Genomic DNA, 27,741 nt, shown 5'->3' on the forward strand with positions numbered 1-27,741 from the left:
AGCTGCTGAGCACCTGGTCCTGGGCAGCCTCCAGGGCCCACTGCTGAGCTCTCAGCTCTGAGTCTCAAGCTTCCAGCACATTGCAGACCTTCTCGAGCTCAATCTGCATCTCAGCCAGCTCTGAACCCACCTCCTGCAAAGAAGTCTGTGATGGAGGAGGGTGGGGCTGGCGCGTATCTTGATCTGCAGGCTCCCCAAGAACTTCGCTCCCCCTTGGATTCAGAGCTCCAGCCTCACAGGGGCCTTCCTAGGGACTGTTCTTCGCCCCAAAGAGGCCACCATGGCGGCATCAGGTGCAGTGCTGACGGAACAGCACCAGGGGAGGGGGCAAGAGGGCTCACCTTCCCCTCCAAGCTGTGCAGGTGACTGAAGTCCAGAACACTTGCCCTGAACCCCTGATCCTTCACTCCCTCTTTTACCCTGAGTCCCACAGCGCTCCCCATACGGGTAGTACTGCCTAGCCCAGGAGCCCCTGAGGGCAGGCCTCACATCGCCCTCCATCTCCACATCCTTTCCAGGGTCCCTGCACAGTTTGCCTGCACAGGGCTGGGCCCGCAAAGCCTCGCTCCCCAACGCACTTGTTTCATCACTTCAATTGGTGAGTCCACCCTGCCAAGGAGTGAGGCCTAGTCCCCTCTCAGGGCCACGCTGAGGTTGTACGAGGACAGGGCAGCCGGGGTTACGGGCCTGGGATGAGTCTAGGCTGAGTCCTCGGTGCTCAGTGGAGAACCCCCATCCCAATTCATTGGTTCCAACAAGCCAGGCTTCCTACTCCAACCCCTGCCCCCCGGCCCAGGCCCTGCCTTCACTTCACATGGCCCCTGTCTCAGCTCCTCCAGCTCCTGGAAACAAGGGCCCAGTGTGGTCCCAGAGGGCCCAGTCCACATGGCAATGGGAGACCAGAGCCAAGTTCTCTGCCTGGGAGGTCCCACCTCCATCCAGCCTGATCTCAGGGAGGGCAACCAGGGCTGCCCCACACCAGCTCTCACCCCTGGATGGGGCTGTCCCAGCTCCACCCCAGTCTGCCCTTGAGCTCACCCATTGGCCTCTGGTGGAGTCCACACTGCAGACTCCAGCTCCTTGGCAGACCTGGGCTCCCACAGCTCCTGGGGGATGGGAGGCAGAAACGCTGCTGGGGTGTGGCAGGGACAGCAGGACCCTGTCCCCTTGCCCCCACCCCGTTCTGTGTTCTGTGCATCATTAGCTCCACCAAGGCCACTGGGTAACTCAAATGGGGCACAGGCCCAGTTCTATACAGGTGGGGAGACCGACGCAGGGACAGTGACCCAGTGAGTAAACTGAACAGGGTCATAGGATCACTGAGTGTCAGAGCTCCCCGGAGTCCCCCCAGCACCACACCCAATGTACAGATGGAACCTGAGCCCCAGAGTAGTGAGGGGCTTGGCCAAGGCCACTGGCCAGTTTGTGGCAGAGCTGGGACTGCCACAGTCCCATCAGTGTTTGTGGAACCCGTCGCTTTACTGGCCAGTGAGGATTCCCAGCGGCCCCACCCACAGGCTGTGGGGCTGGAGGTGTGTGGGTGGGTCTTGGCTGGTGCCCACTCAGGTAAATGCCTGTGTAGTACCCAGGAGAAGCCACAGTGGGCTGGGTGGGGCAGGGGTGAGGTGGGACCCACCTTTCATTTGCAGACTCCGGGGGCTGGCCTGGGGTCTCTGCTGCAGTCTGCCCTGTGGGCAGAGGGCAGGTGGCAAGGACTCAGGAGCACTTGGGCTGCTCCAGGGTGGCTGCCCTCCCTTCAGTCTGGCAGGATTGTCCAGATTCTTATGTCCCTGTCCTTGGGTGGGCAGGCTCAGGCCACCTTGACCTGGGGGCACCCGACCCTCACCCCTAGCAGCTGGTGCTGAGGGTTCTGGTGCCAGTGGCAGCCAAAGTCCTGCTTCTGTCCACAGGCACCCAGCTCAAGCTGGAGGGCAAGGCCCTTTCTGTTCACGGACAGATGGGCCATAGTAGCCCTGGAGGCCCCACACCCCTGGGCCTGAGCTCCCCGGTACTCAGGGCCAGGGTGGGGAGCTTGGGACCCATTAAACAATCAGGAAGCTGAGGCCCCATGAGAAGAGCTGTGGCTGTGGCACAGCCCGAGCCTCCACTTTATTGCACAAGGCCCCTGACTTCAGGCTTGGGGAGGGCTCTAGGGTACTTAGGAGGGGTTCTTTGGGGGCCCTGACTGCAGGTGGGGCCACCTCACACCACCCCAGGCAGCCCAGCTCCTGCCCACCTTTTGCCTCTGGATCCCAGCAGCCATCTGGTCATTCTCCCTATCCAGAGCCTGCATCCTGCTCCTGTGGCTGACTGGGGAGGGGCAGCCTGCATCCCCATCTAGGGGCCCTGCTCCCCCATCCTCTCATGCCTGCAGAAACCTTCACCCTGGCTCTTGGGTTTGGGCAGGTCCAGCCTGCAGAGGGGAGCGGATCTCCTCCTGGGCCCTGGCCTGCCCTCCCTGGCTGGCATGTGGACTAGGGGCCTGGGGGCTCACTGGATGGTGCCCGCCCAGACTCACGGCAGCTCCTCCTGCGTGCACTCTGGCCTGTGCAGCTGTGTGAGGGTCCTGCGGTTACATGATGGGAAAAGCAAGAGGGAGCATCTGGGGGCCTGAAGTCCCAAGTCACACCCAAACCAAACCACCCAGCCAGGAAGATAGCAGGAAGCAAATTGGAGGCGTTCTGGGTTGAACTGTATCCCCAGCAACAACAACAAAAAGATATATTGACATCCCCAGTACCTCCTAATGAGATAGAATCATTACAGAGGTAATCAGACTAAAATGAAGTCAATAGGCTGGGCTTTCATCCAAGGTGACTATACAAAGGGGAAATGTGGACACGGGCACACACAGAGGGAGACGCCACGCGGACATCCCGGAGGAATGTCAAAGCCTGCTGGCAAAGCACCAGAAGCTGGGGACAAGGCCTAGAACAGACCCTCCCTCACAGGCCTCAGGAGGAACCAACCCTGCCGACACCCTCACCTGAACTTCAGCCTTCAGAACCAAGAGACAATGAATGCCTGCCGTTGAAGCTACCGTCTTCAGCACTTTGTTATCACAGCCCTCACAAACTCACAGAGGGTAAGTGGGATCCAGCCCCAAGTGGCAGCTCTCTGGCCCCAAAAGGACCCTGACTTCGAGGAGAACTTTCTCCTCAAAGTGACCACACCTGCAGCAGCAGGAACTGTGCAATCATAGTGGCTAATGCTTCATGACTGAATGCCATGTGTTTTCACGTGCTTGTCAAATGTCATCCTCTTAGGCACTCATTCAGGGAGGATAACTGTTATTTTCACTTTTACAGATAAGGCCCAGAGAGGCAGAGGAACTGCCCAAGGTCACACAGCTAGTATATTGTGGAGCCAAGATTTAAGCCCACAATCTTAGCCACTAATCTGGGGACAGTGCAGACTACTGAATCCTTGGATGGAAGACAGACTGAGGTAGAACACCCAGAGAGGGTTGGGTGGAGGAGCTTGAGGCTGGGGATGGGACTGGAGGTGGAGCATGCCAGAGGCCCTGGGAGCGCTGGGTGCTGAGCCCGTGAACCCCCTGGCCAGCCGGACGTTGATGCAATATGGCTTCGTCCAGACCCTATCCAGCTGCTGCCCCATCTCCAAGAGCCTCGCCCTGCTGGAAGTGCACTGCTAGTCTGGTTCATCAGCCACTCTGCACAGGACCCCTGCCCAGGACCCAGGGTCTGCATTTTAGGCCATCCTTGCTGGATAGGCCCAGAGCCCAGGGTCCCCACCTGCCTGTAGAAGGTGAGTCCTGGGTTGGCCTTCTAGGGGTCCAGGGAGGGAATAAAAATGGCCTGGACAGTCTCTGAGGGGCTGGAAGGCCCTGCACTTGGGGCCCAAAGTGGCACTGGCTTATGCATCACGTGCAGGTTAAGTGCATCCGGTTCACCTAGCACCTCTTCCTGCTAGGAGACAAATCTGCCGAGGGCCCAGCCCTCTGTCACTCCACTACCTTCTCACTGACATTGCCCACTGCAAGTCCTCAGACTTGACCAAAGAATATAGCCCATCCAGGCGCTGAGGATATATCTTCTGACCCTCAAGGGTCTGGTTTGAGAAATAGACAAAAACAAACAAACAAACAAAAACAAAAAACAAAAACAAAAAACAAAACGAAAAACTGAGATTTTCCTCTGTACAAATATATAGTGGCAGACTACACTGCAGACTTAAGGAACAGCCCCCTATGAGCACAGTTGTGTACCCATTTGAGATACACTGATTTAGACCAACTCAACCTTTATGAGGCCCAAGGCCAGCTAAGCTTTCTCTCCTTTTCCTTCCATCGAGATCAGCAGATCAGCTTCAGTCAGGTGCCTTGTGGCAGAGCGTGGATCCCACATGGGGTCCTTAGAATACTACTTCCCTATGGCTCCCAGGCACCTCGCTGGTGTCTGTATCTCTCTCTGTGTCTCTGTGTGTGCATATCTGGGGGTGTCTGCGGATGTCTGATGTGTATCCTGGGGGTGTGTGTGTGCATGCATGTCTGTGTGTCTGTCTGCCCATGCACACATACACTTGCCCAGGAGACTAAGGGATGCTGACCAGGAGAAGGCAGCCACCAAGCTGGAGGTGAAGTCAGGTGGACAGGAGCTGGGACATCTAAACCCTAGATCTGGCCCCTGTCCCATGTCCATAGTAACCCCCTCACCCACTCTCCTTCTCAAGTGGATCAGGGACTATTTACAACACTCCTCCCCTGTCTCTCTGGGTATATGCACGTGCAGTTTCCTCTTGCTGAAATGCCCTTCATTTCCTCTCTCCTCCTGGAAAATGCCTGTCTATCCTTGTGTGAGGGTTCAGAGGCTCGGAAACCCCTTCTCTGGGAGGGACTCTCCTATCTGCCACCCCTTAACCAGCTCCCACTGTGCCTCTTCCCTCATCTGGCACATTAAATTATTACTTGCAAAATAGGCACAGTGGCTCATGCCTGTAGTCTCAGCACTTTGGGAGGCCAAGGTGGGAGAACTGCTTGAGGGTCAGAAGTTCAAGACCACCCTGGGCAATGTAGTGAGACCCCCATCTCTACAAAAAAAAAAAAAAAAAAAAACTTAGCCAGGCATGGTGATGCGTGCCTGCAGTCCCAGCTACCTGAGGCAGGAGGATCGCTTGAGTCCAGGAGTTTGAAGCTGCAGTGAGTTATGATTGCACCACTGCACCTCAGCCTGGGTGACAGAGACCCTGATGCAATCAATCAATCGATTATAAATCAATCAATAATAAATAAATAATTGCTTACTCAATTACCGGGTGCCCCCAAACCATAAGCTGTTGAGGACAAGGAGTGATCTGATTTGACATTGCTTCTGCACACAGAAGAGGGCCAGGCATGTAGCAGATGCTCAATAAATGCATGCTGAAAACATGGATGGAGAATGATGGGGCATGATGAGGAAGAGGCAGAAAATGGGAAGGAAGTATAGGATCAAGATGGGGGCATCCTAAGGAGGGGTAAGAGACTAATTGGTTTGTATGGGAAAGACTGGGCAGTGGGGAAGACAATGGGGAGAACGGGGTTGAGGGGGTGGAGAAGAAGGTGGGAGACAGTGCCCACCTGGGGAGGCCAGGTCCCACTCTGCCTCTGGAGTCTCTGCAGTTCCTCCTCTTTAAATTTCAGGGCAACTGCCAGCCGGTGCCAGCGTGCCTTCCAATATTCAGCCATCTCCTCATGAAGCCTGGGATGTGATTCTTGTGCCTCTAGCTCTTTCCTGAGGGGCACTGGTACCTCCAGGACCTGGAGTGTACTGGAAGAAATGGTGCAGTCCAGGTACAGCATGGACCCCAGATCACCCCCACCCCACTCCCTTTCAGTGATTATTGTCTTATGAACTAGGAGGGGGAGTGGGGCAGAGATGCCTCTTTCATGGCTCCCTGCACACACAGAACCCCTTTGTACTGGGCACTTCTACTCCCAAGGACCCTGACTTGCACCCAGCAGCTAAGGTCATCTCACCCACACCTCCCACCTGCCCCTGGGCCAGCAGGAGGGGCTTGGCCATATGTAGGCGAGACAGGACTTCTTGAAGCTGAAAGATTTCCCACCCCATAAAAGAGCCAGAAAGTGACAACCAGGAGCGCTGATACCTGGGGAAGGGAGACTGGCTCTGGTCGTGTGATTCCGGGTTTAGGGCTCTGGGCCATTCCCCCTCAGCCAGCTGGTGACAGAGACTGGCCCACCGCCTGCTGAGAGGGCCATCTCACCTACAGTGAGAACAGAGCCCCCACCCCAGCCTGGCTTGGACACTCTGAGGATGGGCCCAAGCAGCCACCTACCAGGACTCTTGGCCCGGGGCCACACCCAGTGCTGCTAGCAGCCCCACCTTCTCCTGAAGTAGCCAGGTGTGCTCTGCCTCCAGGGCCTGCACATGGCCCCCCAACACCACCTGCTCTCCCTGCAGATGCTGCAGCTGCTCCAAGCAGGCCTCTAGTTGCTGGTGGCTCTGGCCCAGCTCTTCTGAGTCTCTTGTTCACCTGGGGAGATCCCCACCCCACCGAGTTGTGGCTCAGCCTCCACCAGGGTTGTGTCTTCCAGCCTTTACCCATGCAGCCCCTTCTCAGAGGCCCCGAACTCCACTTCCTCTGGGTCTCAGCCCTCCCAGGAGGCCTCTCTGACCACCCCAGCCCGCAGAGGCTTCTCTACACTCCAGGCTACGACTCTGGACCAGTGCCTGGCTGCACACTAGCAGGGGGGCCAGTTATGTGAAGATGAGGATGGTGCTCTCTGGAGTGTCGCTGTGTGGACGCCCTGCTAGAATCTGTCTCTCCTGGTCATTCTCCTTTCCTCTGTGCCCCTAGAGCCCCTTGCCCTACATTGGAATCCCCCAGGAATGGGGCCCAGGCTCCCTTGCCTCTGCCCCCTGGTACAGATGGGCATGGCCTGGATCAGCTAATGCCCAGATTCCCTTTCCTGTGGGGCTGCCCCTGCCAGCTGTCTTGACCAACCTCAGTGAGTATCAGCAACTGCTCCTGCAGACGGACTGTGTCCTGAGCCTGGGCAGGGGTCTCAGCTGCTGGCATGGAGACTCTGGGTCCCGAAGCTCCTGGGCCCTGCCTCCATCCCAGCTCTGCTCTTGGATCTGCAGGCCTGGCACCAGCATCTCCTGTAGATACACTTGGTCCAGAATCCTGGGGTCTCCTTCCAGCTTCCAGACCACACTGGGGTGGTCTTGGCAGACCGTTGATGCCTCAGGGCATGTTGTGGCAGGGTCCTGGCCCCAACTCAAGTTATGACTCTGAACAAGCTCTCCTCTGCTCTCTGGTCTCAGTTTTCCCATCTGAACCAGGAGGGAAGTCACTGAATGATCCCAGGGTATTCCCAAATGTTGGAAGAGGATCCCTCTCTTGGCTGGACTAAGCCCCTGCGCTGCCCTCCTTCTCTAGATAATGCTTCAATAATGAGGACCAGAGAATAAAGTGTGGGGCAGGGTCAAAGGTACAGCAGGGCCAGTGCTCAGGGCCTGCCATGCACCCACTTGGGGGATCCCCAGGCTGGGCTCTGGGCCAACAGGCTGTTGGGTCATTTGGTCCAAATGCCGCTAGGCCTTTTCCACTTCTGTCTGCAGCAGCAGGATCCTGTGGGTAGAAGGGATGGTCTGCCTGTTCCCTGCCACCCCACCCCTCCCCCACAGCCCAGCCCCACTCACTTGTCTTCTATGTCCTGGTCTGGCCTCCTCCACTCAGCCTGTCCCTGGGATCCCTGCATCTGGTGCCTCTCCTGCTCCAGGCAGGCCAGGGAGCACTCCACCTGCTAGGAGGAGGCTGAGTGGGAGGGCTGAAGGCAGCACAGAGCCTCAGATAGGTAGGCTTAGCTTCCCTGCCTCCCACCAGGCAGGGCAGTGTCTGCAGCCTTTGATAACGCAGGCGGACTGGCAGCCAGCAGCCCAGCTGACAGCCCAACATGGACCCATGCCCTGGCTTATATACAAGGGACTGTGCCCTGGGGCCCTGAGGGGCTGCTTTTGGCTGTTATCTATCACGACAGGCTCCAGCTGTGCATCTCTACCTCCAGCTGGGCCCGAGATACACCGCCTCTCCAGCTGTTCTCCAGCTGCTGACAGCTTCAGGGTGGAGGCCAGCAGGACTGCTGTGGCATGCTAAAGGGCAGGCAGACATGAGGTTGTCAACTGGGTCCCAAGGGTCCCCCAGGCCTGGTAGGGAGCAGTGGCTCCAGGTGGGCCAGCTGTGAGCTAAGACACAGAGTCACTGAAGGCTTGCATAACTGGGCCATCACACGGTGTCCCTTTCCTACCCTCACATGAGGCAGAGATCCTGGTAACCTTCCCAAGAACCCTCAGCTTGCACAGCCATCTCCCCCTCTCTGGGGATCGCCTGTTTCACTCGGGGAGATTGGGCTTCTAAGGAAGCTCTTCAGTCTATGGAGCTAAAACCAGCCCCTCCCTCCCTCAGATTCTCCCTGGGGGGGCCACAGGGACCCTGGCCCTTCCTTCACCTCCAGCAGTGTCCCTAGCCACCCCCAGCATATGCCTCTCAGGCAACACCCTGCACCCTTCCAGGGGCACCATTCAGAGACATCTCTGTTCAACACTGCAGCCTTGCTGGGGACTCCATTTCCCTTTCTCCTCTGGGTGCCCCAGACCCCGGAAAGCCTCCCTGAGAATATGGCACCAGATGTGGACACCAGCTCTGGGCATTCTGGAGCTTCAGCCTGCTAAGGGGATCTTGCTAGCTCAGGGGACCTTTCAGCTACAGAAAGCCCAGGAAGAAGGAATGGGGGAGGACAGGGCCTCACTTTCTGCTTTAGGGACCAGCCAAGTCCCAGCTTGTGCTCCCGCCTCTGCAGCACCAGGGCTTGCTCCGACAGGGCCTCCGGCACTGCCCGAAGACGGCTTGCCAGCTCGGCCCTCTGCTGCCTGCTTTCTGCCAGCTGCTCCCACAGGTCCTTCTCTGACCGCCTCCAGTCCCGCTCGGGGGCCCTGTTGGAGCACACGCCAGGGAAAGAGGAGCCAGACTTCAGCCCAGGCCCCAGGGGGCTGCCATGCCCAACTTTCCTATGCTCACCTTCACCCTTCAGTGGGGCTTGGTGGGCAGACACGGTCCAATGCCCCGAGGAAATAGGAGTTCCAGAGACAGCGGGCAGGGCTGGGCATCAAGTCCATGGGCTCTGCCTCAGTGGGACCTGAGAGCAGGACAGATCCTGGAGCTGGGGTAGTCTTGGCTTCCCAAAGCACCAGGCTCTGAGGCCTCTTCTCAGACTCAGAATTGAGGCCCTTTGGCTGAGCACGCACTAAAACCCTTCAACCCTGATCCTCTGGCCCGAAAGTCTCCTGGTGATTGGAACTTCACTAAACACCAGCCTCAACTCCACTAAACAGTTCTCAATTCCCAGTGGTTTCCATGAGCTGTGGGTGCTGCCAGGGGTGGCCACTTGCTAAACACAAACCCCATTATCCTCACAGCAGCTGGTCTGGGGAGGCGCAGCAGGCACTCCTGAGGGGAAATTGGTGCCCAAGTCCGGCAGGGAGTCCCGTGAGGAGCTGCAATCTCCACCCAACACTGTCTGCACCAGAGCCACGTTCCCCCTTCCAGTGTGGAAGTCTGGAAATGGCAGGGGAGCATTTGGGGGCCACCACAGTTTAGCTATGATGTGGGGGTCAGAGCCCTTAAGTCAAGTCACTGCTCAGGTACCTCTCTGGCTTCCATAGCTTCAGCTGTAATATGGAGGCCCTGACGGACCTCTCACCCACCAGCTTGGTGAGGGAGGTCAGAGGGTAGATGGGGGCTATTCTGCCAGTGTTGCCATCCCTACACCCCTCACCATCACCCTCCTCACCTCTAGGGTCTGGGCCCAAGTCCACTGCCTCCCAACTCCCAACCCTGGGCACGAGGCACCCTGCCCTGGCTCTGAAAGGGCACAGGAGTTGTCTTCACCTAAGCAGTGGGTACACCTAGCACCTCTACCACCCCCACCCTGACCTCCCCACTCCTCACATTCCCAGGCCTTCTCCACTCAGGATGGCACCATCGCCCACCAGGCCTTCTCCCCACTGGACAGCTTGACTCTCCTCTCCCCTTACTCCAGGCCCAGGCTCCTGCAGCCCCCTCCAAAATTGTCTCCCCTCCAAAATGTCACTGCCACACAAGGCTTCTCTAAGACGGACCATGAGGACTGGCCGCTGCCCCCACCTCCCATACTGGGTACAGCTCCCACAATGCCACTCTACCTGGGTGCTCTGTCTTGCCAGTTAGAAGTGACAGGCTTTCCATGGCAGCCCCCTGCCCTTAGTGAGAAGCTGAGCTGTGCCCAGCTTGGTCCGGGAGGGGCTCATGGTCCACAGAATGGAGTGCACACGCAGGCCAGATTGTCCTGAGCAGGGGGGCAGGCCAGGGCAGCCCCAGGAAGGCTTTCCAGGGAGGTGACCCTGGGGCCAAGGCTCAGAGGTGAATTAACTGCCTCCAGAGAAGGCAAAGTCAGATGAGGCAGACAGAGGAGACAGTAAGGACAATAGAACAAGGAGGGCATCAGAGCAGCTGGGCCTGGCGGGCAGTGAACTGAGCCCTAAGCTTGGTGGAAGTGGAGGTGGGGGGCAAAAGGGAGACCAAAAGGGGTGAGAGGAGCTGTGGGGTTTGGGAGGATGCAGGGCAGCGGCACCTCCCCAGTGGCCTTGAGATATGCTACAGACCTCAACTCCACAGAGGCTGAGGACCCAGACAGGAGCTTGGGCCTGAGGGGCAGTGGAGGTGGAGCAAGCCTCCTCTGAGGTGGGGATGGGAGTGGAGGAGTTACCCAAACCTCACCTGGGGGCAGATCTTTCTCCAAGTTTCTGAAAGGTGTGAAAGTCACAAAAGAATGAAGCTCTAAGGGTAGAATCTCAGGCAGGATGGCCTCCAGGCTGCAAAGTGTGGAGAGGGAGATAGCTGGGAGATGGCTTCTATTCCACCTCAGAAAAAGAGAGTTGCTTCGTGGCTGGGAGGTAGGGACTCCTGGATTCTCAGTGGTGGGCAGTTTTGTGGGAAGGTGACTAACTTACCCCATCAGAGCCTATAGCTCAGGGCAGGGCTGGGGACAGAAGCTTCTCTGAGAACATCCATCCCTCAGGGCTAGTATCCTGGAGCCATGGAAACTCAGGCAACACTAAGTGGTGGGAGGAGGAGACACCACAGAGGCCTCCCACTCCACCTCATCTGAGCTGATGAAACCCCGAGATGGAACCTGGCTAGTGTGGTCGAGGCCATGGGTACCAGGCAGGAATGGCATCTCAGATGGCCTGGGATTTTTCAAAATCTTCAGCTTTTGAGATAGGACCTTGGGGGGCAGGACCTCAGCAGCCAATCTGGGTCACCCACTGTACACTGAAGCGGCTCCTAACTTTCTTTTTTGAGACGGAGTTTTGCTCTCTTGCGCAGGCTGCAGTGAAGTAGCGCGATCTCGGCTCACTGCAATCTCTGCCTCCCGGGTTTAAGTGACTCTCCCACCTCAGCCTCCCGAGCATCTGGGACTACAGGCGCGTGCCACCACGTCTAGCTAATTTTTGTATTTTTAGTAGAGACGGGGTTTCGCCATGTTGGCCAGACTGGTCTCGAATTCCTGACCTCAGGTGATCATCCACCTCAGCCTCCCAAAGTACTGGGATTAGAGGGGTGAACCACCGCGCTTGGCCGATTTTTTGTTTATTTTTTGAGACAGGGTCTCCTTCTGTCGACCAGGCTGGAGTGCAGTGGTGTGATCATAGCTCACTGCAATCTCAACCTCCTGGGATCAAGCGATCCTCCTGCCTCAGTCCCCTGCAAGGAGCTGGAACTACAGGCATGCGCCACCCAGTCCGGCTAATTTTTGTAATTTTTTGGAAGGGGACCCAGTTTTGAATTAGCTTCTGTTGTTTACTTCGGATAGCCATGGTGGAGCTGGCAGAGATTTAGGGGATACTAAACACCCCTACAAATCACGCCTTGAAACCCCCCGCTTCAGGGAGAGCCGCTGGCGAAGGACTTGATGCGCAGCCGCAGCTCGGAAGGGCGGGGCTCCCCTGCGACACCTCCCCGCTTCAGGGCCGGGCCCAGCCCCGCGGGGAGGGGCATGGGCGGGGCCGCGGCTGGCTGGCGGCCGCCGGGGCGGTGCTGGGGAAACCCTTGGCGCCCCCGCGGAGCGGTCCCAAGGAGGGGGCGGTGCCTGGAGGGATGGTCCGCCCCGACTGCGGGTTTCTAGCCCTCGCGTGGCGTGGGGACAATTAGGCGCCACGCCCTGTCGCTTCACTGCGCGACGCTCGCGAGGCCGGGGACGCCACTCCCAGACCGGGCGGGACGCGCACGCTCACAGTGAGGTCTCAAAAGATCCCCACCTCAGTTTTCTCATCTGGAAAGTGGGGCCTCGTAATCCTGTCCGACCCGGCGCGGGACAGTAGGTGTCAGGGATTTTGGTGACCCCACGCTCGAGGCCTCTGCAAAAGGGGGCTGTCCAGTGGCCCGGAGACGCAGCCGGCGGGGCTTTTGTCTAGCGGGGGAGTCTTAACTGAGAGGCCACGCACGCCGGCAGGAAGCCGCTCCACAGGAGGGGGCTCAAGGAGAGGGGATCTCCTCCCTTCAGACTCCGGCCCCGCCGACAGGCCCCGCCAGAGTAGCTCTAGGGTGTCTTCCCAGAAACTGCCCCGCACGCACTGGCGAGCTGGGAGCGCCACCACGGCTTTCAAAAAACCCGCACACACCAAGATAATAATGTGTCGTTCGCTCGTTTCGCGCAAGCGGAGTCGCGTCCGCCTTCCCGAGCTGCGGCACACAGACCTCAAGCCGCTCTCGCGCTCTCCGGGGCCCCGAGAACAATGCCCGTCCTCTCCGCGCGCAGGAGGGAGTTGGCGGACCACGCGGGGTCGGGGCGACGGAGCGGGCCCAGCCCCACGGCCAGGTCGGGGCCCCACCTCTCGGCTCTGAGAGCCCAGCCGGCCCGGGCCGCGCACCTGTCAGGTCGGGGGACCTACGTGCGCCGCGACACGGCGGGAGGCGGGCCGGGCCAGGCTCGTCCCCTCGGCCCTCCCGGAACTAGTCTCCTAGGCCGCGGCGCCCGCCGGAGCGGAGAGGGCTGGTGCCCCGGAGCCTTCGAGTCGGGGGCTAGAGCGGCCAGGCCTCCGAGCCGGGTCGAGCCGAGGCTGGCGACGGCTGCGTCACGCGAGGGGGCGGGGCTGCCACGGGCGGAGGTCGCAGCCGGAAGCGGAAGAGGCGCTCGGAGCGGGGAGTGGGGCCTAGCTGCAGCCGGAGCCTGGGAGACGGTAAGTGTGGGCTGGGGTCCGCGGCGGCGACAGCGGCGGCGGCGGCCGGGGGTGAGTCGGCGGGGCAGGCGCGCTGGTGCCATTCGGTCTCGGCCTACTCCCTTTCTTTCTCCTCTTCGGCCCATATCGGGCCGCGACCTCTCACCCCTGACCCGCTGCTTCTGCCCCGGAGGGCGGTCACTGCAGACCCTGACCTCGATCCCACGGTGTTGAAGGCGGAGCCTGAACGGCCTCTGGGGCCGCTCAAGGGTCCAGTTTGGGCTCTGTACCTGCCCGCGGAATGGGGTCGGGGTCCGACGTAGAAGAGCCAGAGAGGCCCTTCAGACCCCTCCCCTACCCCTGGCTTCAGGCTTGGTCCGCAGACGACTCCTCCCTTGGCGGCCTGGAGTTTGATTCTGGCCCAGTCCGGCTTTCCTTCTGTCCCCGGGTCTCCCCTCGGCGCCACTGGTGGCGGTTACAGGGGATGGGACTCTGAGACCCCCTGGGACCTGGGGCGGCAGGAAGGGACGCGAACGAGGGCGCAGGCTCCCCTGTGTGTTTTGTTGTGGTGGTAGAGCCACTCCAGCCCGGAGGATGGGCTAGGCCAAGCTGACAGTTCAAATCCCCTGGCTGCTCCTCCGTCCCGCCCGGGAGTCTCTAGCTTTAGTTCCGGGTGTGGGTGCCCTGATGTGGAGCTGGGGTGGAAATTGCCTGAACCAGGCCCCCATCAGAGGCGGAGTTGGCGGCCTTCCAGCTTCCCTTCTTGATGCCCTTGAAAAGGAGGAGCGTTTCACCGTTGGTGGTGGAGGCTTGCGAGGTGGCAGGTTTGAGGTTGCAGTGGTAGGGCAGTCCAGCCAAAAATAACCATGGGTGCTGGGGTGGCTGGAATCCGGGAGGGCAGCCGCTGACCTGGCTGGCTGCACTTCTAGTCAGCCCAGTTCTCTGGCCAGGAACAGCAAATGAGAAGCCGACAAGGCCTGTGCTCAAAGTTGACATCCTTGGCTTGGTTTTCTTCATATCACCTTTTTCCTCATTGTGCAGAGCAGAGCTTCCCAAAGGGCCTTTAGCTGCTTTTTAAACAAGCTGTTTGCTGAGGTTTTCGAGAATCAGAGATAATTGAGAAATGGGCCCTAGAGCCCTGGCTGGGAGGATGATATCTGCTATTTCCAATATTTTACTTGCCTAGAATGTGTTAAAGGAAGGATACTCTTCTCTGTTATTGCTTTGTGTGTGGTACCTTATAACTCTCATGCTTGTCATCTCTTTTGCCAGGCTGGGAGATGTTATCTCCATTTTCCAGGCATGCTAACCAAGGCCTAGAGTGACTTGTCTAAGGTCATGAGGCTGGTATGTGACAGCACTAGGATTTAGTTTAGTTTTCTGCCAGAGCTCTTGCCTCCCAGTTTCCTTGGAAGGGACTTATAAAATGTCTGTAAGGCATTTAACACAGCCCTGAAGTGTTACCTGGAACTTTCAGATGTTCATGAAAAGCTGCCACTAGTACCTCTGTGGGCACAAAGCTGTACTAGGCATTTCACTTATAGGAGAGACATATTTAATCCTCACAGAACCTTGTAAGAGATTACTATTCCCTTGTTGCAAGATGAAGCTGACGGTCAGAGTAGTGTAATAATTTGTTCAAAGGCACACAGCTAGAAGTGGCAAGCCATGATTCAGATTGACATCTGTATGACTCTGAAATTTTGTTTTCCATTGATGTGAATATGTATGGACATAATCTTCTAGGTCCCAGGAAGTAGTCTTTGGCCTGGTGTGACCGTGACTGTGTCCTCCAGCTCTGGTGTTTGTCTGCCCAGTGAGGATGGGCAGGACCATACTTGCCTTGTGGCACGACATGTGCCCTGGCCAATAGAGCATCTTCTGGGTCAATTAGTGGGGTGTGAGTTCCTGCTTTCATTCCATAGCTTGGGCACCTGACCCAGAGTAATTGCAGGAAAACAGTGAAATATTAGTCAGCTGATTACCAAAACAACAAATCTAAGCTTTTGGGGAGGTGATTTCACAAAATATTTATCTCCAAAGACTTCCCAGGTACACGGGGGAAGACAAGTTAGTGGGGAGATGGAGGGCTTTCTTAGGGACACGGAGAGGCTCCCAGGGGTTTGGTCACATAGGCCTCACTGTCCTGCTCAAGCATGGGGAGCTGTTCTATGCTGCTTTTCTCCTGACAGACCCTGCTGGTGAGATGGGGCAGCCTCAGTGGGTTTGTACAAAATGTGCTTGGCCAGGCAAGCTCAGGACTGACCATGACTGGAGGTTGGCTGTGGCCAAGTGTGAGTGTTGGGAAGAAGGCTGGCTCCATGGAGGCAGTCAGGGATTGACGTATGGGTGGAGCAGGTTGCTGGCCTCACATGGCCAGCTTTCTCCGCTGGTGGCGGATCCAGCCTGGCAATTTCATTTGGTGGATATAAGTCCTCACTGAACAGGGATAGTGAGGTGGGGCTCTTTTACCTGCCAGATGGCTAACCCTCTGGCTATCCTGGGATAGGCGGAGGGTAGGATACTAGAGCCGGAGAGCTAGAAGAAGGGACAGTAACGGTACTGTTGGATAAAGGCAAGGCACCTGGCAGGGTACTGTGGGGGTCTAAAAGGGTGCTAAATGGGCCTCTGGAAAGAAAGTTGGATACTCTGAGGACCCTGGCATCCTTCCCAGTGCTGAGACCCAGGATGAGCCAGCAAGGGCTGGATAGACCCGCTGGGTCCACGTCCCCTTGGGTTGACCCTCAGGAGGGCTATGGAATGTTTGTGAGGCCTGTGTGCCTCTTTCTCCAAGGGCTGCTCTTCTAGTCTCTTGTGGCTCCTCATGCTCACTTGTGGTCCTTACTCCCTTGAGTGGGGTCCAGTTCAGGGCCCTAGCCAGACAGCGTTCAGCTTCTCAAACTTGAGGGCTTTGAGCCCTCACCTCCTGTGTACAGCCCTTTGCCTGGCCTTTGGCTTTACAGAGCATTCACTTCACGGGACCGCCCCCCCCGGGCGGGAGGGAATAGAGTGCAGGAGGCTCCCCTTTCTCCTGCCTTTAATCTCCCTGTGGTAGTGTTCACCGTCCCCACCCAGGGTTACTGCCTCAGCCCCTGGCCCTGGCTCACCCAGTTCCCTGAGCATCCAGGCCACCAGGCTAGTGATGCTCTGCTGGGAGCTGTTTGTTTGTTCACTGGCAGAGAAGGTTGTTTCCTATTGTCTGCTGTTTGACCAGTGTGACCTCAGAGTTCTTCACTTCATAAACCTCTGGGAGGGGCCGCCTTCAAACAGAACAATGGGCCTCTTCAGGAGCAACCGGGAAGCCCCAGCAGCCCCATGGCTGGAGGCGGCTGGCTGTGTGTTTAGCAGGGCTCTCTGTTCCTTGTGGCCTAGATGCATCACTGTAAGCGATACCGCTCCCCTGAACCAGACCCGTACCTGAGCTACCGATGGAAGAGGAGGAGGTCCTACAGTCGGGAACATGAAGGGAGACTGCGATACCCGTCCCGAAGGGAGCCTCCCCCACGAAGATCTCGGTCCAGAAGGTGAGAGGGAACTAGATAGGAGGGAAAGACTCCTTCTGTCAGCTGGGCTCAGCTGTGGCAGCTCCAGACTCCTTGAGATTACTCCATCCCTGCCCAGCTGTCCCTGGATCCCTGCCCTGTCCTCTTTGGGCTCCTCCACTAACCTCACCTGCATGCCTTGGCCTCAGCAGTAGCTACCATCCTTGCCGCCCACTCTTTCTCTGTCTTGGAGTGCCTTTTCTTCTCCCCACACATTCCCCCATTTTCTAGGCCAGCATCTTTCCGCTTAACCTCCTAAGCCTTCCTTGGTGAGGATTAGGAACATAACCTCACCCCTGGAAAGGTTGCTCCCTGGGCCTATCTTAGCTCCCAGGCCAAACTTAGAGTTGCAGCAGGCCACAGGGAACTCTGGAAGGGTATAGAACCCTTGGAGGCACTCTACCATACTCCCCTTCCCCTGTACCCCTCCTACTACAGCTGGAGGATGCTGTCGTTGGACAGGGCTCTGGAGGGCGGGCTTAGTACCTTTGCACCCTCCCCTCTCTGCCCACTTCCCACCAGTCTGGATGCTTTTAGCACAGGCTGTCCCCCTTTAGCCCTTTACAGTGGCCTTACCACAGGTCTCTTGCTTGCTAACAGCAAGGACCCAGCTGACCAGCGTCCCCATCCCCCTTTTGGCAGCCATGACCGCCTGCCCTACCAGAGGAGGTACCGGGAGCGCCGTGACAGCGATACATACCGGTGTGAAGAGCGGAGCCCATCCTTTGGAGAGGACTACTATGGATCTTCACGTTCTCGTCATCGTCGGCGATCGCGGGAGAGGGGGCCATACCGGACCCGCAAGCATGCCCACCACTGCCACAAACGCCGCACCAGGTCTTGTAGCAGCGCCTCCTCGGTGAGTGGTAGCCAGAGTGTGCTGGCTGGGGCTTAAAGGCCTCATCTCTTCCTAGCCTTCTCTCAGGCTGGCTGGTCCGGGTGAGTACTGCCAGCCCTGTGCACGTGCACTGGTGTGCGTGCATGTGTGTGTGTATGTGTTGTCTGGTCCAGGTGTAGGGCTGATCACAGGGTCCTGGCCCCTGTGTCTTCTGGCCCTTTCCAGTGGCAACTGTAGGAACTCTGGCTCCGATGCTGGCTGGCCCCTGGCCTGTCTATGTCTACACAGTGCTCCAGACAAAGGCCACGTGGTGCAAGTGGCTGGGGACACTTCTTAGGACACTTCTTAGGGATCCTAGTAGAGTGGCTGGTATGGTGGTCTGCAGCTATATGGCCTGGTCCTTCCCACCCAGAGACTGCCTCCTCGTGTAACTGAGTGCTCTGATGTGGACTGCACCCACCTCTGCGTCTCATCTGCACACCCCTTCCCAAAGGCCCCCAGTCTGGAGTGCCTCACAGGATGGGAGGATTTGCCTGTCAGCCAGCTCAGACTGGGAACTTCCCTTCTAATCTCCAGCCAGGCCCTCTCCAGCCGAGCCTCTTTACGAGGGGCAGTCGCGGTGAGGAGGGGCAGGTGCCTGTGTGATGGGGCATGTGAAGAAATGGCAGAAAGGCTGCCGCCCCAGGCCTCGTCCAGTTGCAGGCCACATGCCCAGAGCAGGGCCTGGCCAGTATTCCTAGCATGGAGGGTTGTAAGGTCTCTGGAGCCCACATTGCGCTCAGTCCCCTGGGGAAGCAAAGCCAGTTGTGTATTTCCGAGGTTACGTGCGGTCTTCTCTTCTCCCCCATCCCTCTTCCCTGCCTCCCTCCTGCCGGCCTTGAGGCCCCTGAGGAGCAGTGGAGAGGCCAGGTGTCTTCTCTGCCCAGCGCTTTCTGTGACTTCTTCGAGTGGCTACAGGTTGAGGGTTGACTGTGCGGGCGATTGCAGCGTGGCCCTTTCACCTCTTTGCACACTGCCACATGCTGCCACAGGATGGCAGTGCAGGTCTGGCTCTGTTTCTCTGTTTGGTGCCCTCTATCGATCGTCGTGAGGCTTGGGATGGGCCTAGATTGTGAGCAGCATGGGTGCCAAGGCCAGGGCAGGAGCTGGCATGGGGCCTGTGTGGGCCATTGTGGTAGGAAGCCTGGCAGTCGACCGGCCCAGAGGATCCCAGGCTGCTTTCCTTCTTGAGGCTGGTGGCAGGAGGGCTGCTGACGGAAGGCTGTTTCTGGTAGTGATGGTGAAATCTGACCAAGGATGCCGTCTGGAGGCAGGTAGCAGCTTGGCTCTGAGTGGCAGCTGTCAGGCATGTGCAAGTCTGCGTGGGCAAACAGAGGCAGGCAAGGACAGGCTGGGCATTCTGCAGCTGAAGCCGGAGCAGCCGCTGACCAGTCTGGATGGTTGGACCCAGGCAGGGCCAGCTGCCTTCTTGCGCCGCCGTTCTCACTGCATCTTCCGCTCTGGCCCAAAGCCACATGGGAGGGTCTGGGAGGGAGAGACTCGGAGGAGGAGGAGGAGGAGGGAGTCGGGGCGATGGCTCTCCTCACAGCGTGGCCCTCAGCAGCAGAGGCAGGTCATCTTCCTGAGCGTTTGTGGCGCTCCTCTTAAAGATAATGTCCGAGTTTTCTTTACATACCTGTAGCTGTTTTTACTTTTCTGTTTTTGAAGTCAGTTTGTGTCTTGACGTGTCCCTTGCAATATCCCTATCGTTATATATGCTGTGTGCCTTATGAAATGCTGGGATCTGGAAAATCCAACCAACCAACCCACCGGCTCCTCACCGTCTCCACCTCTGCCTTTGACTGACACCTCAATCTGTCAATCGGAACCGCCTACCATGCGATTGGTCGGATGGCGTTTCGGGGGGCGGTGCATGCAGAGAAGCCAACAGAGCAGTAAGCGCAGCAGCCGGAGTGTGGAAGATGACAAGGAGGGTCACCTGGTGTGCCGGATCGGCGATTGGCTCCAAGAGCGATGTACAGCCACCTTTCGTAAAACTTTACCTCTCTACTTTCTACCCCCCTTGTTAGACGAGACCTCTCCTGCCTGGAGGGGCCTCTAGTGCGCGTGGTGCCTTAGCGGGGCCACCAGTAATTGCCTGAATGACACAGACACTAGCAACTTCCATTTTTAAGAGTGTAGCAGTGAGAGAGAAACCTTTTTTGTTTTTGAGAATTTGAATGCTGTGAACTTGCAGGAGCTGCCAACCCCCTGCCCTCCAGATTCTCACGCCCAATTTCTTTTCTCTCCTAGATGAGATTGTGGGGAACCTGGGTGAAGGCACCTTTGGCAAGGTGGTGGAGTGCTTGGACCATGCCAGGTGAGCGAGCTGCGGCAGTACAGCTGGCTCCGGATGTGATCTTCCTGGGAAGAGCTGGCCTGAGGTTCTTGAGGGTGGCAGCTATCAGAGCTTAACTTTTTTCTTTTTGAAGGGTGGCATCAAAGTAGGGTTCCGACCTGTCCATGTTGGGGTTTTGCTGACCCCCTGTAATAAGGGAGAAATTCTTGGGTCCTGCAGTTATGTGGCATCCCTACCCAAGAATTGTTGGTCAGTGAAAGGTTCTGCTCCAATCTCTTCACTTCTCCAGGGCTGTGGTGGTGGATATCAGAACAGGGCCAAGGCCCCGGCTCCCCTGTGGCTTGGAGCTGCTTCCTGTGATAACTTTCAGGTTCTTGGCTTAGCAAGGGGCTAGGAGTACCAATAAGCCCAGCCCAAGCATAAGTCCCATTCCCTGAGGGTCTGCCTGAGAGGCTGTGCAGATCTCAGTCGAGAGAAACATGACCCCGGGCTTTCTCACCAAGCAGGCTGCTGCCTTCTTCAGTGTGACTAGGGTAGTGTGTGGTCTCCGCTGAGTGTGCCTGGGAGAGTGGGGTATACCTGTGTGTGTCATGCTGCACCTCACTCTCTCCCAAGCCCAACAGTACAATAGTTTTTTCCCCTTACCATTCCACAAGACTAGAACATTTGCTTCCTCTCCTATAGGTCTGGGTTGGGGAGGCCACCTCCAGGGAGCCAGTTGCCACCCTGCCATAGGCTCTCTAGTTGGTTTGGCACTTCAGCTACAAAGTGCTTGTGTCCTCATTGGAGCCACATGCCACCCATATGTGGCCCTCTCGCTATTTCAGAGATGAATAAACATGCTCCGGGTTTGCCTGCATCATACTCCAGTTAACAGCAGAGCTGGCCACCACTGCGCTGTAGTGCTCCTACATTAAATGGGGTGTTCAGGTCATTCAGACCCAGGCGTCCAGCCTTTCCTGTGGCCACGAGATAGACTGAGAGGAAGTGTCCATTTGCTCCAAGTTTCTATGTAAATGCCTGTACGACTCAGCGTGGCCCAAGAGGTTAGGGTTGGGACCAGTGGGTGGAGAGACATGCACAACCACACCGTGGCCAGGTGGAGACATGGCAGACTCAACAGCCGGGATGCATGTAGGCGTTCTGGGCTGCTCCTCTCTCAGGAGCTGGAGGGAAAATGAGCCTCTGGAGTCACTAGGGGGCAGGTGGAGGGTCCAGGGAAACTTTACGGGACTCAAAGGGAGCCAGGGCCAGTGGGGGTTGTCATGCAGAGGCAGAATTCAGCTCAGTGAAAGGCAGGGTCTTATTCTAAGAGCAGTGCAACTCTGACAGGGGCTGCCTTGGAAGTGATGAGCTCCCTGTGCTGAGGACTGGAATGCCACGGAGGGACCCTGTTTTAGGAGGAGGCCGGAGTGCATGGCCTTTCCCCTGAGGTCCCTTCCTGCCCTGAGAATCCGGGAAAATAGGTAGGGAGAAAAAAGCAGGGGATTCTCTAGAAGGTCCCTTTATCCTGGGCCTGTGAGCCTTAGGCACCACAGTCAGCCTCCCTGAGGCCTCAGAGGACACGCCCTTCCAGGCTAGGACTGTCTCGTTCCCCACTGGGCATCTGAATTCTAGCTGTCCTTTCCTGACAGGGCCTGGCAGTTGAGCCTCAGCAGGTTTCCTTCCCTGCTGGCTCCCTGCAGATGGCCTCCTGGGGTGAGGTTGGGGGTGGGAAGCACAGAGCAGGGACTGTTAAAACCTTCTTTGGACACTTAAGAAGGGTTCCTGGCATTTTGTGGTCACTGATAAACACTGTGGCAGGTAGGTGCGGCTGGAGAGGGGTGTGGTAAAGGGAGTGGCCCTGGGCCTCACAGTGAGAGGTACCCTTGCTGGTACCCCTACCTCTTGCCAGATCTTTACTCGATCCTGGAACCCCCATCCCTGTTTGCTCAGACTTGCAGACAAGCTCAGGAAAGTCAAGAGGTGCCGCAGGAGGGTTCTCAGTGGGACAGCCTGGCCAGGGTTGGGGCTGCCTGGCCTATAGGTTAGGTCACTGTGTGAGCTCTTGGACTGGCACTGGTTAAGCAGGATTGGCCTCTACTCTCCCACACTCCTTTGGGAGCTGGCAGTGGCTGAGAACATAAAAGCCTAAGGATGGCAAGGATGCTAAGAGCATTAACTCACAGATCTCAGGGAGCTTGCTGTTGGGTGGGCAAAGGTCTGGTGTTGCATGGGGCAGGCTGGGCATCCAGTATCTGCTCTCTTCAGTGCCGGCTGCTCCTGGAGTGGTGTTTGTTGGGAGTTGCTGGGTTGGGGTGGAGGGTTGGGGAAGGACTGGGCAGCTGCTGATGAGAACCTCTGTTTCCTTCCCGGGTACCAGAGGGAAGTCTCAGGTTGCTCTGAAGATCATCCGCAACGTGGGCAAGTACCGGGAGGCTGCCCGGCTAGAAATCAACGTGCTCAAAAAAATCAAGGAGAAGGACAAAGAAAACAAGTTGTGAGTATCTGCAAGGAGTGGGAGGGAAGCCTTCAGTGGGGCTGCTGGACCCCCAGGGGCTTAGTAGTGTGCCTTCACCCATCCGCACTGTGCCTTCTCCCCACACTCAGAACCAGGGGAGTCTGGCAAAGGTCTTGCTGGAAGCCTTTAGACTGCAGTCCAGTCTTCACCCCAGCTGTCTCTGTGTCCTGAGGAAGGCCTCCCAGCCCTGCGTTTTGTGAATTGGGGAGCTCACTGGGTTATGCTGGGCATAAAACAAGATAAAAACATGAAGTTGGGGCTCTCACATAGTAGGAGATACCCAAAGGAGGGCCTTTCTGTGGCAGACACACTGAGCACTCTCCTCCACGCACTGTGCTGAGCCTGGGCAGATGGGTGAATCCAACACAGACCCTCACGAAGCTCAGCAGAGTGAGCAAGTGGAGAAAAGCAGCACCAGTCCTGCGGAGTGCACTAGCACTTTCCATCTCTCCCTCAGCACCTCTGAGGCAGGGCTGCTTCCACATCATAAGTAGGGAAGCTCGGAGGGCTTGGACCAGAACCGTGGACATCTCCCCTACCCCCCGCAGGAAGCTTAGTCCTTGCCCAGAGCTCATCTGGGTATTGGGTGATGGCTGGTGGGGAGAGGTGCTCTTGCTCTGATTCTCTTGCACTGTGTGTATCTGCATTCTGGTGTGTGACCCGGTGGCCTAGGAGAGAGTTGGGAACTGTCTTCATGTGAGAGAGGGGGTGAGGCAGGCCCCCAGCACACAGCCTGAGCCCTGCCCATCCTCCTCCTCCAGCCTGTGTGTCTTGATGTCTGACTGGTTCAACTTCCACGGTCACATGTGCATCGCCTTTGAGCTCCTGGGCAAGAACACCTTTGAGTTCCTGAAGGAGAATAACTTCCAGCCTTACCCCCTACCACATGTCCGGCACATGGCCTACCAGCTCTGCCACGCCCTTAGATGTAAGTGTCCACCCTCAAAAGAAGCATGGGCAGCCACATGCCTGCAGCCAAGTCATCTGGTTACTTGTTGTCCCCATTCATTCCAGCACGTTACTAACCATTCTCCTGGGCCTGAGGGACACCAGATCCCCTTTGGCGGAAAGGCCTGTCTTTGGGTGGGAATCTCAGTGTGAGGATGGAAAGGCTAGGGCTCCCTCCAGGGACCTCCTGGACCAGCCTCTCTACCCCCAGGCACTCAGGAAGAAAACAGAAACGAACTGCTCTGGAATTGGCCTAACCACCAACCCTGCCTCCCTGCTTGATGCATGGGATAAAAAGGTAGAAGCCTGACCTGACAGATAGCACCACAGGTCCTGCCCACACGGAGACCCTCGGTCTAACCCTGACTTGTCATCTCCCTGCCAGCCTTGAAAAGCATTATTTGGCAGTGCCAGGGCTCAGCGCAGTAGGATTTGCAATGGTTGCAGCAGTACAGAAAGGCTCCTTGGTGAAGTTGGTAGGCCTTGAGCTAGAATCGCTCAAGGTCACCCCGCATCGCTCCCCTACCCTGAGCACTGCTACTGTGATAGGCTGCAGCCCACTGGGGTGGGAAGCCCCACATGGATGAGAAGACAGGTGTCTTCCTCCTCCCACAAGGATCTGCAAGATGGGACAGGGACAAGGATTCCAAGCAAGGGGAACAGCTTGGTGAGGCCTGGAGCCTGTTAACGGGCTGAGAATTGGCTCCAGTGGAGTAGACTGCCATTGGGGAGTGGTGGGCCACATAGTTGTGAGAGTCTTGAGTGCCAGATGGGATCCTTGAGCTGAAAAGTGACTACTAGCAAGAAGCCACTGTCAGAAGGGGCTGGAGGGGAAAGGCTTCCCTGCTTATGACTAGCAATGAGAGGCGGGGCTGTCTTCCTGGGTATGCGACCTGTGCACTCAGTCGCACAGGACCCTGTGCTTGATTTAATGTACTTTTGCCACCACCTTAATATTCTTAGTAACTTGAACAGGGGACCTGCATTTTCATTTTGCAAAGGGCCCTGCAAATTATGTAGCTGGTGCAGGGAAGAGGGAACCACCTCGAGGCTGTTGCTGTAGCTCTGGTGAGAGACAGGTGAGGAGGCCTGGTCTCTGCAGAGGAGAGGTGGAGGGAGGTTTTTTGAATGGCAAATTTCTTTCCTACCCCCCTGCTAAAGTATCAGAACCCTCCAAGGCCTCAAGTACAGAGAACCCTTGAGAGGGAGGCCAGCACAGAGACAGGCTGTAGTCCAGCTCCCTGCTGAGGTGGGGGTGTGAGGAGCTCTGGCAGTTGCTGGCATTGGAAGAGGGGTCTGGCCTAGAGCTGGCAGGAGAGCCAGCTTCTCAGTGCCTACTTCCCCTTCTTTCCCTGCTACCTTAGTTCTGCATGAGAATCAGCTGACCCATACAGACTTGAAACCAGAGAACATCCTGTTTGTGAATTCTGAGTTTGAAACCCTCTACAATGAGCACAAGGTATTGGTGGGGGTAAGGGTGAGGCCCTGTTTCAGGGGTGGGTTACCCGCGGGTGCAGACTCCTGACCTGGCAGGCCTGCCTTGCCTTTCAGAGCTGTGAGGAGAAGTCAGTGAAGAACACCAGCATCCGAGTGGCTGACTTTGGCAGTGCCACATTTGACCATGAGCACCACACAACCATTGTGGCCACCCGTCACTATCGCCCGCCTGAGGTGATCCTTGGTGAGTGACTGTATGGCCTGTGACCTTGTCATACTGGACTGTTGTTGGGAGGGTATGAACAGAGGCAGTGGCATGCCTGTCATTCTCTGCCACCCAGGGCAGGCAGAGTTTCTCAGACCAAGGGGCCAGTGTCATGAGACACAGGTGACTGACCTGGCTTTATCTGTCAGCCTTACTGAGAGAGGGCCTTGTATTGGGATTTGGGCAAGAGTCCTGCCAGCCGGTGTGGTGGCTGCCTTGTGACTTCCAGGCTGGAAGCATAAGGCCGGATCTCACAGCCTCTCCCCATCTTGGCTTGCAGAGCTGGGCTGGGCACAGCCCTGTGACGTCTGGAGCATTGGCTGCATTCTCTTTGAGTACTACCGGGGCTTCACACTCTTCCAGGTACAGCCACCCTGCATTGGTCCCCTACCCTGAGTACTGCTACTGTGATAGGCTGCAGGCCACTGGGGTGGGAAGCCCCACATGGATGAGAATACAGGTGTCTTCCTCCTCCCACTAATCATCATGTGATATTCAGACTCTTTAAGGATGTAGATGCTAAAGGGAAGGCAGAGGTCAGGGTAGCTGGAACACTCAGAGGAGTCTTATGCTAGGCCATCGAGGATGGAGGATGGGGTAGGAGGTGACCTGACCTTCTAGATAAGGGGCACAGATGACTAAAGGCATCGGGATGGGCTGGGACAGGGCATGTTCTGGGCAGGGAGTGAAGAGCTAACCAGAGAGAAATGTAGTCACAGCCCAGTCCACCTCCACCCACAAGGGCTGAGGAGCCTTAAGCACAGGCTGGCAGGAGAAGCTGGGGCTGCCGCTTCATTGGTAGGTTTGCATGTCCTGGGGCAGTGAGGGCACTTGCCCATCTTTCTTGTTCCTTTTTCTCCTTGAAGGGGCCAGAGCTAGTACTGACCCCCTTGCACTGTCCCTAATCTTCCACAGACCCACGAAAACCGAGAGCACCTGGTGATGATGGAGAAGATCCTAGGGCCCATCCCATCACACATGATCCACCGTACCAGGTAAGGACCCCAGTAGCCCCCTCAGGGTTGGCATAGAGGCCTTTCTCTTCTTGGCTGTGGGTCAGCAGGGTACTGGATGTGGTGAGTCTTTGCTGGACAGTCCATGGCTCCGCAGGCTCCTAAAAGCCTTCCCTGTGTGCCCCTGCAGACCTGTTGCCCTGGTTCTGCTGCTGTCTTGGGAGCTGCTCTTCCCCACCTCCCACCAGAGGCTTGTCCCCTTACTACTCCCACACTTGACTCCACCCCCTTAATTTTCAGGAAGCAGAAATATTTCTACAAAGGGGGCCTAGTTTGGGATGAGAACAGCTCTGACGGCCGGTATGTGAAGGAGAACTGCAAACCTCTGAAGGTCAGTTTCTGGCTACCCCCAGCTGAACTCATGCCAAGGAGAGACCCCAGGCACTGGGCAGACATACAGCAGAGACAGGCCAGGCCGCTAAAGGCTGCCTCCTTGATCCAGCTCTATGGGAGGCGGCACCCAAGACTGCTGGGTGCTGGCAACGGGGCTTCTTGCAAACTGCCCCAGAGGGGCCCTTAGCCCTACCCCTTCCCCATAGGGTGGCTATGAATGTAATTGGGGAACACCAGAAGAGCCAGATGTCAGAAGCCCTGCTGCTTCCTGTCCCTCTCTCTCCTCGAAATTTTGGGAAGAACTAGGCAGGACTGAGGTGAGGGGGAGGGAAGACCTAGACATGGCCAGGAAGCCTCTGTCAACTGCATTTGGTGCTCGGACAAGTGAATTTCGCAGAGGTGATCTCTACCCACCTGTCAGGACTTTGCATGTGGGGGCAGAGGCATCAACCCAGCAAGACACCTAGTAGCCTGGCAAGTTCCGAGCAAAACGTTAAACAGGCATGAAAGGAAAGATGCTGCTCATTGTCCAGGAGGGCGGAAGTAGAGTCCTCCAAGGAGGCATCACTGCCTCCTCGATCCAGTCCAGCAAGGCGTCCCAGAGGCAAGGGGACCTGCTGTGGCTTCCCACGACCCTGCCGTCACACTGAGGCACCTTGTGTCCCTGAGCAGAGTTACATGCTCCAAGACTCCCTGGAGCACGTGCAGCTGTTTGACCTGATGAGGAGGATGTTAGAATTTGACCCTGCCCAGCGCATCACACTGGCCGAGGCCCTGCTGCACCCCTTCTTTGCTGGCCTGACCCCTGAGGAGCGGTCCTTCCACACCAGCCGCAACCCAAGCAGATGACAGGCACAGGCCACCGCATGAGGAGATGGAGGGCGGGACTGGGCCGCCCAGCCCCTTGACTCCAGCCTCGACCACCAGGCCCCAGGCCAGAGCCACCCAATGAACAGTGCAATGTGAAGGAAGGCAGGAGCCTGCAGGGGAGCAGACTTGGTGCCCAGCTGCCAGAAAGCACAGATTTGACCCAAGCTATTTATATGTTATAAAGTTATAATAAAGTGTTTCTTACTGTTTGTAACCCCTGGTACCAGTGTGTCCATCTCCAGGCTCCTTGCCTTCCCCTTACCTGACCTTATTAATAAAGTCTTTCTTAGCAGTTCAGCTTGTGGAGAGCTAAGTGTGAACTGGGCCAGGCACAGAAGAGCTAGGCAGGGGTAAGACCAGAATTGGGGACATCCTCTGGGCCCAGGCTGCTGAGCAGTCCTAGATGGCACCTCTGCCCTGCTGGCTTCTGTACCTCT

At 57.2% G+C, this 27,741-nt stretch overlaps 2 protein-coding genes across 9 annotated transcripts; one reads left to right on the forward strand and one right to left on the reverse strand.

Annotated features, from left to right (window-relative positions):
* Nucleotides 1-716: 716 nt before the first annotated feature.
* LOC107968378 (uncharacterized) lies at nt 717-6,489 on the reverse strand. The gene is made up of 4 exons (XM_054667048.2): nt 6,298-6,489; nt 5,579-5,768; nt 1,637-1,688; nt 717-1,106 (listed from the first exon to the last, which is right to left on the reverse strand). Exons 2-4 carry the CDS (start codon nt 5,684-5,686, stop codon nt 811-813), a joined length of 456 nt encoding a protein of 151 aa, XP_054523023.1. The 5' UTR covers nt 5,687-5,768; nt 6,298-6,489; the 3' UTR covers nt 717-810.
* On the forward strand, nt 5,724-27,525 carry CLK3 (CDC like kinase 3). Of its 8 annotated transcripts, none has more exons than XM_063794010.1 (13): nt 5,724-5,791; nt 16,593-16,744; nt 17,363-17,621; nt 19,519-19,615; nt 19,893-19,959; nt 22,301-22,417; nt 23,200-23,366; nt 24,751-24,845; nt 24,938-25,067; nt 25,369-25,451; nt 26,004-26,083; nt 26,342-26,432; nt 27,107-27,518. In XM_063794010.1, the coding sequence occupies exons 2-13, from the start codon at nt 16,593-16,595 to the stop codon at nt 27,281-27,283; spliced, it is 1,515 nt and encodes a 504-aa protein (XP_063650080.1). In that variant the 5' UTR covers nt 5,724-5,791; the 3' UTR covers nt 27,284-27,518.
* The last annotated feature ends 216 nt before the right edge of the window (nt 27,526-27,741 follow it).

The sequence above is a fragment of the Pan troglodytes genome, chromosome 16 (assembly GCF_028858775.2).
Source record: "Pan troglodytes isolate AG18354 chromosome 16, NHGRI_mPanTro3-v2.0_pri, whole genome shotgun sequence".
NCBI lineage: Eukaryota > Metazoa > Chordata > Mammalia > Primates > Hominidae > Pan > Pan troglodytes.